The 12746-nt window shown below is 46.5% G+C and overlaps 1 protein-coding gene across 1 annotated transcript in view; it reads left to right on the plus strand.

The window, feature by feature from the left end:
• Positions 1–12746, plus strand: part of ADGRB1 (adhesion G protein-coupled receptor B1) — a 198183-nt gene that overhangs the window by 28384 nt on the left and 157053 nt on the right. Inside the window, exon 2 of the mRNA XM_041459547.1 lies at positions 10558–10716. Within this exon, the coding sequence (XP_041315481.1) occupies positions 10558–10716 (159 nt within the window). The remainder of the gene's footprint in view (positions 1–10557; positions 10717–12746) is intronic.

Below are 12746 nucleotides of genomic sequence, written 5' to 3' on the forward strand. Positions count from 1 at the left end.
TCCTTCTGTACTCAACATAGGGGAATGGTGTTTCAGAAAGCAACATGGCCAAATATAAAGTCTGTTTTCTCAGAGTTCTTATTTTCCTCCTTTATTTAGTGTCCAAGTGGCCAGGTCTGCACCACAGAGCTCTAAAACCACCTGGGCTGTTTGTTGCTCACCTGGCAAAGCTCTAGAGGTCTGGTCTAGGTCTGGGATCTTGCAGTGAGCTCAGAATACAGATCAGGCTGCTTTTGTATTACTCCCCTTTAAATTCTGCTCTGCTGGGAGAAATGGCCCTCGTGAGGGGGGGAAATTGTGTTTTATGTGTAATTGATTTGGAGTTCCTCAGAGCTCTGTTCTCCTGTCAGTGCCCGAACAGCTGAGTGCTCCAGGCTGCAGAGGTGGAGACATGAGCTATGCCTGTTATTCATGGGGTTTCTTCTCCCTCTTCCTAATAAGATGAACTCTCAGTCTCTCCATTTCCTTTTTTTTCTCGCTAAGGTGCACTGGCTCTCATCCTGAACAGTCCTGGCAATCCAGGATAACCCAGCCACTCCTGACTCCTCTGAGCACCAGAGGTGCCAAAAAGGAAAAAGGAGGCAGGGAAATCTTGCACCATCTGTCTCCATCCTCTATTCCCATATAGATTAATTTCCAGTCAATCTGGGGAATGTGCTGGGAGGAAAACACCGCCCTTGGTCTGCCCAGAACCTGCCTATTTGCTCAGATAATCTTGTAGCACAGGGATATTTGTCTGCCTTCCCTCATAGGTAAAAAAAAAAAAAAAAAAAGAACCTAATGCACATGATGATTAGCAATTAAGTAGGGTCAATAATTTGTAAAGTGGTCTGAATCCCTGCATATCTGTTACTAAACCCACTCCTCTCTTCCCTCTCCACACACACTCGCTGTGCAGCTCCAATCACAGCAGTGATTAGGCACGGCCTAATGCAGGCTCTCAGGATCAAGGACTGTCTGTGACTGTTTTGCCTACGGAGTGCCAATCCCAGAGCGAGTCTCATTTTACTCAAGGCCTCTTAACACTGCTGGAATATAAATGGCAAATGGGAACAGCAGGAAAAGGCATTTACAAATTTCTGGGTAAATGCTGAGCCTTGGTGGCATCTCCTCATCTGTGATGAGTTAATCACTCGATTCTCTGCTTTTTTTTTCTTAAGCAGCACCTCAGACCAAGGGAATTTCACATTAGATTTGTCTCTAGGAACAAAGGGGTTTAAGCCTTTAAGACCTTTAAGACCTTGATCTTGTGGCAGGGAAGATTATCTGTATGAGGGACTGGATCTGCAGACTCAGGGTTAAGAAATTCTCATGCAGATGCTTTCATTGGGGAAAAGGTTTTCTTTTAGTGGTGATTACAGGAGAAATCAGAGGGACACCTCACCTGTAGCAAGGCAATGTGTGTTCTACATCAAGACATTATAAAGAACAAGAGCTATTTAGTTTTCAGGCTAAAGACACAGGCTGAGACCACAACTCTGCTGCCTGCAGGACCACACAAATTCCTTTGGCATCTCCTTGTGCCACTCTGGGACTTTGAAGGGACATGTGAGCAATCCCCTCTCACTACTGATAGAAAAGGCAACAATGACTTTGGGGACTGTCAATTACAAATCAGGCTGGGAATTGCTTTATTCATTCTAATCCAGGGTCTCTGAGGGATCTGTGAGCAAATTGCTGTGCCTGCAGTCTGTTTTATAAGGCCCCAGCTTCAGATTCCCAGCAATGATGCTAAGGACTCTCATACCACACCTTAATGTCAAAAGATCAATATTAACCTCGTCATTACAATGCTGGTAAAGGTTGATGATATTGATTTCTTGTCCTTGGTGCCAAGGCATGTTGGATACCACGTGGTGATTATCCCAGATGCAGAACTGCAGCTGCTGCCTCCTAAAAGTCTCATTAAGCAGCCTGAAAGGAGCTTCTCATTTGGATGCCTCCAATGGCTTGAACATATCCCTGCCTTCTCCTTGGACTGAAGAAATTGGAGAATTTAGGGTGATATTCTCTACTCAGAGAATGGCGAGGACCAGAGAATTTATGGCTGTCCCATCTCTGGAAGTATTTAAATCCAGGTTGGATGAGGCTCGGAGCAATGTGGGATAGTGGAAAGTGTCCCTGGCCATGGCAGGAGGGTTGGAACTCAATGATCTTTAAGCTTCCTTCAAACCAAAACATTCTACTGTTCTGTGATTCAGCTTCCCTCAAATTCTGCCTCACCTCACCCAAGTGTTACACGAGCCAGCCATTCGGCCTGCCCCCTTCTTAACAAGGGGACTTGGAAGGGGGCAGAGGCACAGAAACAAGCCTGGAATCTGCTCCTTTCTGCAGTGGAAAGTGCAAACAAGGTGTCAAGGGCAGAGCTGGGAATGGCAAAGGCAGCCTGGATTAGCATCTTCCTGTGCAGGGTCAGTGTATCTGACAGCTCAGAGAAGGAGAGGACCCTGGCAGGAGAAATGCCTGCTGACAACCTGCTTGTTCCCCATCCTGCCTCAGAGGTGACTCCACAAAAAAAACACTTCCATGTGGTTTTCAGCCAGCTCTGTTCCCCTTCCAGGCAAAATCCACATCTCTGTATGAAGAGGGATTGGCTGTGCCTATCAAAACCTATGGAGTTTTTGCATTAAATATTTGGTTTAATAGTGCTAACGTGCTGCCTCAGCTGGAATTTGCCTTTCTGGCTCTTTTTTGGGAGTACCTCGTGGAGCCAGGAGTGCTGGGTGACACAAATTGTGTGGCATCCTCATCAAAACTGCTCTGAGAGGGGACACTTGGCTCCTGGGTTGTCCCCCCAGGTGATTTTCTCTCTGTCCTTCTGGAAAATGTTCAGCTGAAGAAAATTTGACTTCTCTCAGTGTTGTAAAGATACCATGGGCGAGTCTTTTAGCTTTACAACACCTCCTCAGTTCATCCTGCAGAAACAGCCCTGCCTTGCAGTACTCTTGAGACAAGAAATATGTCACAGGTCGTGGAGGAGTGAGAAACTGCAGTGTTGGGGACCACAGGAATCCTTCAGCTAGAAATGCTGTCCAGGAAACAAGATGGAATTGCATGGGCTTGCAGAGCTCTGGATGTTGCATTCCATGACATTTATATGTTTATGCAGCGTTTTGCAAGGGTTTTATAGGTGAAAACCATGGCACTTCCAGCCAGGAAAGATGGAACAGAGAATCATTGAATTGTTTAAGTTGAAAAAGCCAACTCAGTCTAAGATCAGTGAGTCCAGCCATTAACCCAGCACTGCCAGCCCACTACTAAACCATGTCCCCAGCAGATCATGTAAAGACATGAAAGGAAATTTCACAAATGCTCTCCTTTGATTGCCTTTTATGAAAATAGATAGTGATCCTGCTATCAGGGAAGGTTCCACTCAGCTTGGGCTGCACGGTTAGATTTGAAAAGAGTCATATATTCCTCACCATGGGGAAACACACATGGCTGAGCTAATCTGTCCCCTCTGCGCTTTGGGGTCTGCAGCAACATGAAGAAGCAAACAGTGCATGAACCCAGCTCTGGTGTGATTTATACAAATTCAGAGAGGTTCAGGGCGGAGAAGCATTTCATTCCTCCCTGGTGATGCAGGCTGGATTTCTCCTCACAAGTCTGTTCTCTGATACTTTCCTGCTCTGCTTTGAAATGAGTTAAGTGATTAGGCCTCTATGGCTTTCTTATGGGAAGATTCTTCCATGGTTTTATTTGATCTCCCGTTTCAGACTAAACATTCCCTTTCTCATTTCCCTGCCCACCTCCCCCACCATTTCCACATAAATAATCTCTCTTTATCCCTAGTGTTTCATTTGCAGGGATTCATGTAATAAGCACAGCTTTATGCTGGGTTTCCTTGAAAGCTGCACACTGGCCTCATTTCCATCTTCCTTAAGTGATTTGTAGAGCAAAGGGAGATTGAAGCTGGTCCTAAATGATTGTCCAGATTTGACCTCATTGCCTTCATTTGCAGGGACTGGGGAATGCTGTGGGAATCAGTGGCAGCTTTGCCCACTCAGCAGCTTTGAAAAAAATCACATCATTTATTTGGGTGCCCAGAAGGGAGTCACCTGAGCAGATTTTGGCAATTTTGGTGGTGGGAAATACTGATCTGACCTGGAGCCGGCTGTTCCCTCACTTATCTCCATGAAGGAGAGTCACAGGGTTAAAGTAAAGGTAGCAAGAGGCCAAGCAACTGGGAAAGTACCAGGAACCATCTTGTTAGCCAGATCAGGGGTTTTTTGGCCCAATATCCTCTCATTAGCAGTGGCTAACAAGGGAAAATATCAGAACAGGACAAACACACAACATCCAGACTGAAAGGAGGTTGTGGCCAAGTGGTGCTCGACATCTTCTCCCAGGCAACCAGCAACAGGAAAGGAGAGAATGTGCCAGGAGAGATCATGCTGGACATCAGGAAGAAGTTCTTCACTGAAAGGCTTGTCAGACATTGGAATGGGCTGCCAAGGGAGGTGATGGAATCACCATCCCTGGAAGCATTCAAGAAATGATTGGGTGTAGCTGTGATTTGGTCAACAAGGTCAGAGGTTGGACTCTATGATCTTGAAAGTCCTTTCCAGCTTTGTACAACTCAGCAGCTTGAAGTCCAGGGAACTTCTGGACAAGAGCTGCTGGGTTTGTATCTATTGCCATTTATGGGTTTGTCTTTCATGCATCTCCCCAGTTATGTTTTAACAAGGAGGGGACATCCCCCTGAAAGATTTCTCTCCTTTTTTTTCCCCTCAGAAGGAACAAACTGAATGTATGGCTTTCCAGGGAATGATCACTGGTTGGTGTAATAGAAGGATGGCTTCAGAAAAACCCCTTCTGGACTTGCTCTTTTCCAGAACAGTAGAAAGGAGAGTGATAAAGGAACAGCTTCTTCACTTTTTCTCCCGTTGTGTAACAAATTCAGGATTCAGATGGTATAAGATCATCTCACTCTTGATCTCCCTTCAGTATCCTTCCCCACTATTGACATAAGAAATGACATTTTTCCCCTCATTTACTAATTGAGATGATTCAGAAACTGTGATATAAATTCGACTAAAAATATTCCCAGTGGTAGCACACAGAGCTGTGGTGGGGTTTTTGCAGTCTGGACATGTTTGTCAGACACAAAATGCCCTGACCTACTGAGTTGGAGACAGCTGCCAACAAGAAGTGTCTTCAGCTGAGGTCAGTGAGAGGCTAAATCCAAAGAAACAAAATCGGAGATGGATGCGGAGTATCAGCAAAGCCCCTTTTGCTGTGCTCTATTGATTGTCTTGTGTAGATGCTTTAGTTTTTGCTGTTGTCATTGCCATGTAATTTAAGGGGTTGCTGTTAAATTAAAAGGCATGATTGACTGACTGGCATCTGAGACACATTGCAGCTGTCAGCTGTGAAGATAAACTCTGGATGGGGATGTTCATCTTCCTGAAGATCAAGGGGGTTTGGACCAGGTGTGTAAGTGGAGCCCTCTCAGTTAATTTGCAGTAGGAAAGACCCATTTTTTTGGCGTCTCTGCTTAAGATTCAGAATGAGAAATGCCAAATATGAGCTTGCTGGCTGACGTAAACCACCTTGGAATTTTCTCTGTTTAACGGGAGAATTAAAATGCATTGGGTCAGCCTTGCATGAAAAGTAATTTGTTTTAGTCCATGGTCATGATAAGAACTGACTGAGGAGGATCAAAAAACTCTTTAGAAACTGGATTAAAGGCCTTCCTGAATGATAGGAACTCAGACCAGCCATGAGCCTCAGATGCAACAGCCACCTTTGTTAAAACACATTCTAGGAGCTTGGGCTGCTCTCCAAAAATAAAAAATACAAGTTAAACCTGGCTGTGTGATCAAGGTGACAGCTGCTGGTTGTGATGGGAACCTCTGGAGCCAGAGGCATGAGCCACAGCTCCTTCAGTTTAGGGGGATAAAGGGCAAAGTGAGAGAACTCTGTGGTTCTATGAGGCCATAGCTGAGAAAAACTTCACAAAGTGGGAATGGGTTGGGTGTGTGACCTTCGGAGGATTCTGTGCCTTTGAAAAGCAAAATCCTGTACGGAGCAGTTGCAGCAGCCTCATTATTTGTGGATTAAGGACAGATGGCAACTCAAGCCACATCGATCAGCGGGAGCAGCAGTTTGCTGAGAGCTCATGGAACAGGACTCCAGGGGTCGCAGGGGCTGTCTGCAAAGGGTCCCATTAACTTCAGAGCGAGCCTGCACTGCATTTCATGTGGATTCCTCAGTTCTCAGCATCAAAAAAACCATCCAACCTCATGCTCGAAATGGAAGAAGGGGCAGAGCAAGGGCTTGTGTGGTGGGCAAGTAAGGATGGAGGTTTTATAGAGGGTGGGGAGTCTGTGGTGGCTGTGTCAGCTCAGCCAGCAGAGACTGAGTGATGGACTGAGGGATGGGGCAGCTGTGCAGCCTCTGCAGGGACCACATCGCACTTGCATCCCTTCTGCAGCTCCTGCATTGGGCTGAAAGCATTTGTGTGACACCACAGCCGTTGTAGATCATTCCACAGCCACTGTAGGTCATTCTTTTCATAGAACTATGGAATCATTAAGGTTGGAAAAGATCACCAAGCCCAACCACCAATGTAGCACCCCCACCATGTTCACCACCACCATGTCCTCAAGTGCCACATCCACACCTTGTCTGAACACTCACTGGGATGGTGACCCCCACCTCTTCCCTGGGCAGCCTGTTACAGTGCTTAACAACCCTTTCTGTGAAGAAATTTTTCCAAATAAATAATCTAAAACTCCCCATGGCACATCTCGAGGCTGTTTCATCCTGTCACTTGTTACTTGGCTGACACCCACCTCACCACAAGCTTCTGTCAGGGAGTTGTAGGGAGAGATGAGGTCTCCCTTCAGCCTTTTTCTCCAGGCTGAGCCCCCCCAGCTCCCTCAGCCACTCCTTCCCAGAAGCCAGATGCAGCAGTGGGCACAAGAACCCTGTCTTTTCCTCTTGGCACAGCATTTTCCCCCCTGAAATGTGGGATAGGAATAACTTCATATAATAGACCCTTAACCACTTGTTTACAGCTCCACTAAAAAAGACAAATCACTTGAAGCAGTGAAGGACTAGACCCAGGAAAAGAAGGAGGATTTCAAAAGGTTTATCTGACAGCCAATAAACAAGATAAATAACATGCAGCATTTAATTTGTCAGGACCATGGTACAACCTGATGATAAAAAAGGACTGCTCCATAAAGTGGGGAATACCTTTGTCTTGGCTGTAAATGCCTGGGTTGATTTACTAAGTGCCCTGGTAGTTCTCTAGCTCCTCTTAATACTCACAAATAGAATGGAAACTGAGAAATAAGGAGAGGAAGGAAGTTATCTGAGCTCAACCTCATAAACTGATCTCATTTCAGTTAAGGATTTGAGATCATGACGGTTTTTATCTTATTTTGCCTGGTTCTCCCATTGCTGAGGATAAGCAGAGTAAGAGTTACCCACTCTGCTCTGCTCAGGTGAGACCCCACCTGCAGAGCTGCCTCCAGCCCTGGGACCCAGCACAGGAAGGACCTGGAGCTCCTGTAGAGAGTCCAGAGAAGGCACCAAGGGGATCAGAGGAATGGAACATCTCTGCTGTGAGGAAAGGCTGAGAGAATGGGGATTGTTCAGCCTGGAGAAAAGAAGCTTTAGGTTTACCTAATTGTGGTTTTCCAATACCTGAAGGAAGCCTACAAGAAACATGGAGAGAGAATATTACAAAGGCCTGGAGTGACAGGACAAGGGGGAATGGCTTCAAACTGAAAGAAAGGTTTGGCTTGGATATCAGGAAGAAATTCTTCGTTATGAGGGTGGTGAGGTCCTGGCAAGGGTTTTTCAGAGAAGCTGTGGCTGCCCCATCCCTGGAAGTTTACAAGGCCAGGTTGGATGGGGCTTGGAGCAATTTGGGATAGTGGAAGGTGTCCCTGCCCATGACAGGGGATAGAATGAGATGACCTCTGAGGTCCCTTCCAGCTCAAACCATTCCATGACTCTGTGATTCTATGATTTAAAAAATCAGTCACTGGCACCTTCATTATTGCTCCCTCTTTCCTGTAGTGAGACCAGGAAGCATTAATTTCACATATATTTCAGGGGATCAGTGCTATAATGGTCATATCCCAAAATGCAGAGCTGTTTGAATAATCCATCATCAAACTGGGAACACCATGACAGCCAGTGAGTCTGGGCCCATATTTTGCTTACAAACACAATATAAAATAACTTCTAAGGACACTGGAACAATTATATATTTTGTCTCAACAAAAAGCATCTCAAAAAAATCACAATCCAAGCCAAGGCTTGCATGAAGCTGCTTTCTCCCTTCCCCAGCTTCACTCCTAATCTGCAAGGGAGTGAGATGAAAGAAACATCCTGAAAAGGGCAAACCAGGAGCTGATTAACTCCTAAACGTGTCTGGTTACAGATATCCTATTGATCAGCTCTAGCCTGGCATCAGGATACCTCCCATTACACTGATGGTTTCCCTTACAAAGGAAATACAATCTGTCTTCCATAAGGATATGGAAGACGAGCCTGTGTTCCCATGCTCTTTAGAAAAGTGACCAGCACAGAAAGTGACTTTTGAGGGAAAGACAATCTTCTTCAGGGTCAAGTGTTTGTTTTGTGCCAGTAAAAACTCCATCCTCCACACTGCTGCCAGGATCTCTGGGCACTTTGCTGGCAAATTCACTGCCCTCCAATTCCTTCCTGCTCCATTTTTCCATGTTATTCTCATGATTAACTATTTGAGCAGCTTCCATGGCCCTCAGCAGAGGGAATGTTGCTAAGCCTGTGTTTATTTTCACTTCGTAGCAGAGTGAACGAGTGTTTGTCCATCCCTGTGCAAGAGGGTGCTGGTAATATTCCTAAATTCTGATCTGGGATAGTGAACTTAGTTGGGTTAATTTTTCCGTGCAAGGCTGGTGTCCTGTCTAGGGTGTGTAGGGGCCAGCAGAGCCCAGAGCTCAGAGTACAGCCACAATCTCATAAATAGCAATTCAGGGAGGCTGAGTCAGCTGAAGTACATCATCTGCATCTCTGAATTCTCTGGCTGTTGCCAAGGGTAAAAACAAACAAAAAAAACCCAAAAAAACAAAGGGGGAGGGGGGTAAGGGGTAGGTTATTTAATTTTTATTTTAAAAACAATAATTTTCCCAGTGTTTCCTGTCTTCAAAAAACCCCTGCATCTTTAGCTCATTATCCTTATCTGTGCCTGAGCACAGCACAGAGCTGAATTCCCTGGACCTGAAACACCTCCAAGGGTAGCTGTGGGTAATGAGAGAATTCACAGCAGGAAAAGCAGTCATGTGAAAGTGGACACCTCTGGGCTGAAGGGCCACCTCTGCTCCTCCCCATGAGGTGGACAAACGATGGAGCAGAACAGTGAAGCCAGGGCTTATTTCAGCAGATTTTAGATTGCTGCATGCGGCCGATGGGGAAAGAACTGACCACTGAGGGATGTGACAGCTTATCCATCACCTGGAAGGACTGGATAGTCCCCTGCTGACTTTTACAACCCAAAACTCAGCCTTGCTGTGCTCCCTGCAGGTGTTTGGACTGTGGGAGGCCAGCCAGATTCAGATGATCTTCACAGTCCATCCTGCCATCAGCATTTATGGACGTTCCACCCGGACCAGTTGCTCTTGGCAGGAAACTGGAAAGACACAGGGTGGAGAAGGCTGCAGAGACTCAGAATTTCCTTTAAGTAGCAGGATCATCCCTGCAGCCAGGTGGTTTGGGGGATCCATCAGTGTTCAGAGCTGTAGGTTGTGGTACAATGGGGAAAGCTGAGCGTTGCTGACACCAGCACTGAGCATGGCCTGGGAGATGAGCCGAAAATGCACCTTCATCTTGCTCCCTGTGGATTCTACAAAGGGTGCTGGAGGAGAATGTCATTCCCATGTTATTCCCCCACCAAAGCTGTCCTTGAGAGCAGTGCCTCTCTGTGGCTGGTGGGGTCTGCAGTGTGGGGAAAGGAAATGTCTTTTTTTGGGGAATATGAGTGGTAGAACCTTATCTCCTCTCACTTTCCTAGTCTTCACATTGTGTGTTTGTGTGCTGGCAGAAGGAGGAGGCACAACCTCACTGATGGTGGATTTGTACCTTGAAGTGGTTTTTGCTTGTGTCTTCTGGGGTTAGAAGCCAACAGGACACAAAAATGGACAGAGGGTCTTGTCAGAGGGGAAATCTTTGCCACAGTAAGCACAGGAAGGGCAGGACTAGTTGGAATCAGAATATTCTGAGGTGGAAGGGACCTTCAAAAATCACTAAAGTCCAACTCCTGGCTCTGCACAGGGCAGCCCAAGAACTCCACCATGTGCCTGAAGGCCTTGTCCAAACACTTCTTAAACTCTAGAAATGGGAATAACTGAAGAGAAGTCAATGTGAAGTCAGGCAATGCTTCTCCCTTCCCCTTCTTGACTTTCTGGGCTACCCTGCAGTGTCCAGTCCCTCCACTTTTAGAGACACCCCAGTTCTGAGTCTCAGCAGCTGGTACACGGCAGGGTCTGCGCTGCCTCGGCTCCCCCTGGGCTCTGGGCTCTCACGGAGGCTGACGGGGCTTTTCTGGATCTTGCCCAGGTGGTTGGAACTCCTGGTCGGCCTGGGGCGACTGCACCAAGGACTGCGGGGGCGGCCTGCAGACCCGCATGCGCTCCTGCAAGCCCCTTCCCAACGAGGGCCTGGCCTGCGAGGGAGTCCTGGAGGAAGGACGGCTGTGCAATAGGAAGGCTTGCAATAGTAAGTGGAGGCATGTTCCCTTGCACGCGCGGGGCCGGGAGGAGGAGGAGGATGGCCTCATCCCTGTAGAGGATGGAGGGTGCTGCAGAGGCTCGGGGAAGCTGCCCCAGGGCTGTGTTGGAGCAGGGAGCCCAGGGGAATGTGTGGATTCGGCTGTGCATGGCCCTGCCCGTCCCTGCCTGTCTGCACGCGTGCTGGCACAGTCTTCCTGCACCTTCCAGGCCTTCAGCCGAAAGAATTTATAGGAATCCATAAGCAGGTTTGCATCAGGTTTTCTTATCCTGGTGGTAAATCTGCCACATCCTTACAGGCTTTTTTTTTTTTTTTTTTTTTTCCCGGTTGTCCCAAATAATTAAAGCTGAGAGAGATGTTAATCTTGCTTCTTCTTGGTTTAGTTCAAGAGCAGTGACCCTGCCCCTTTCTTTTACAAATGGAAGCTCCTGGTGATAAGATGTAGAGAAAGATCTGGCTGTTAGACAGAGATTGAGTGCTGCAAAGGCTTCGGTGTGTGCTCCACTCTCCCCCTGTAATGCATCCTCCTTTCAGGTCCTCTTCTCCAGAGAACAGGGCACACAGTGCCCACACCAGTCAGATACTGATGGGTTGAGCTGGTGAACCTCCAGCGCTTTCATCCCCAGTTCTTCTGGTGCTTTAAGCTGTGTTGAGAGGGGGATGAATAGGAAAAGCCAACTGCAGACACAGCTCAGCCCAATAAATGCAGGCAAATGGCTGGTTATAATTATTCCCTTCTTTTTATTTCAAATTCAGAGTAGAGAATGTTTGAATAACTCCTCTAACTAGTCAAATAACTAAGGAAAGTTCAACTGTCTTCAAAGGCTGGGAAGTATCTCCTGATAAGGGGGAAGTTCAAATAAAGGAACATAAATATATTCCTCTAATAAGGGCTAAAATGATTTCATGCATTTTTTAACATTTCCATAAATTTAAAATATGTTGCAATTAGGCTTAGACTTTTTTTTCTTTTTTAAAATTAAACCTGGTATATTGAATTCCATCTCCTTGACTCACAATTGCTAAATTCCCTCTGAGATTTTCCCTCACCAGGGATATTTAATCTGTGTCCCCCATGCTTGGTGGTGACTTTGTAGTCATGACTCAGCTGTGGCTTGTGGCAGGGAAAGGAATGCAAGGACCTGGAAGCTGGTCCTGAAAAAAGTCCAGCTGTGGGATTGGGGTGTGCCTGAGTGGAGTTGGAGGAAGAGCCACACCAGTCCTGGTGAACAATGCGTGAAGGAAGAGATGGCACTGGGAGTGGGAAAGGGGGATCTGCAGGGCTGGTCACTCTTTGACTGTGGGAACACATGAGACAACAGGCAAAAAACCTCCTTAATGTGTCCCTCCTATGCTGGATAAACTATGGAGGACCCAGTTCCCCAGATTCTCTTTGCAGGATATCCTGCCTCATCCATAATCATCTTCCAAGGTGTCCATGGGACCTGTTTGATTCTTCTGCAGGCCCGTTGATGTGGTGAGAGGGTGAAGATCCTGTTTCCAGGGCCAACCTCATCAGCACTGAGCAGGGGGCGTAACATCTTCCCTTGATCTTCCTCAGGGCCAAAACTTTGGTTCTTCTTCATGTTAGATCTCCTGAGGTTGTGGTGGCAAAGAGTGGGATGGGGTGGAGAACCATGGAGCCTGGGTTGGATTTCCATGACATGGAGTGCAGCAGTGAAGAATTAATCAGTTTTTACTCATTATTTACTTCACTTTTTCCAGAACACAACAATCAGCAAAGCCAATCCTAAGTGCAAAAAAGCCCGGAGGGGCTATGATTCAATAAATTATTTCACTTGTCTTCCTGTCCTTTTTCCATTGCATTCCCAGTCAATTCTTCTTCCAAACTACAGTGGGCTTAGTTCAGCTCAGATTATTTGGGAAGAAGGAATTTTAAGTTCAGTGGAAAGTCCTAGTATGGAAGGAGAGTACAACAGAGTCAGGCAGCACAAACTGATTTATTCCATTGAAATAAATTAATTCTGATTAATTGTCCCAAGACCCTCTTTGCAGAC

The sequence above is a fragment of the Pyrgilauda ruficollis genome, unplaced genomic scaffold (assembly GCF_017590135.1).
Source record: "Pyrgilauda ruficollis isolate IOZ18807 unplaced genomic scaffold, ASM1759013v1 scaffold138, whole genome shotgun sequence".
Taxonomy (NCBI): domain Eukaryota; kingdom Metazoa; phylum Chordata; class Aves; order Passeriformes; family Passeridae; genus Pyrgilauda; species Pyrgilauda ruficollis.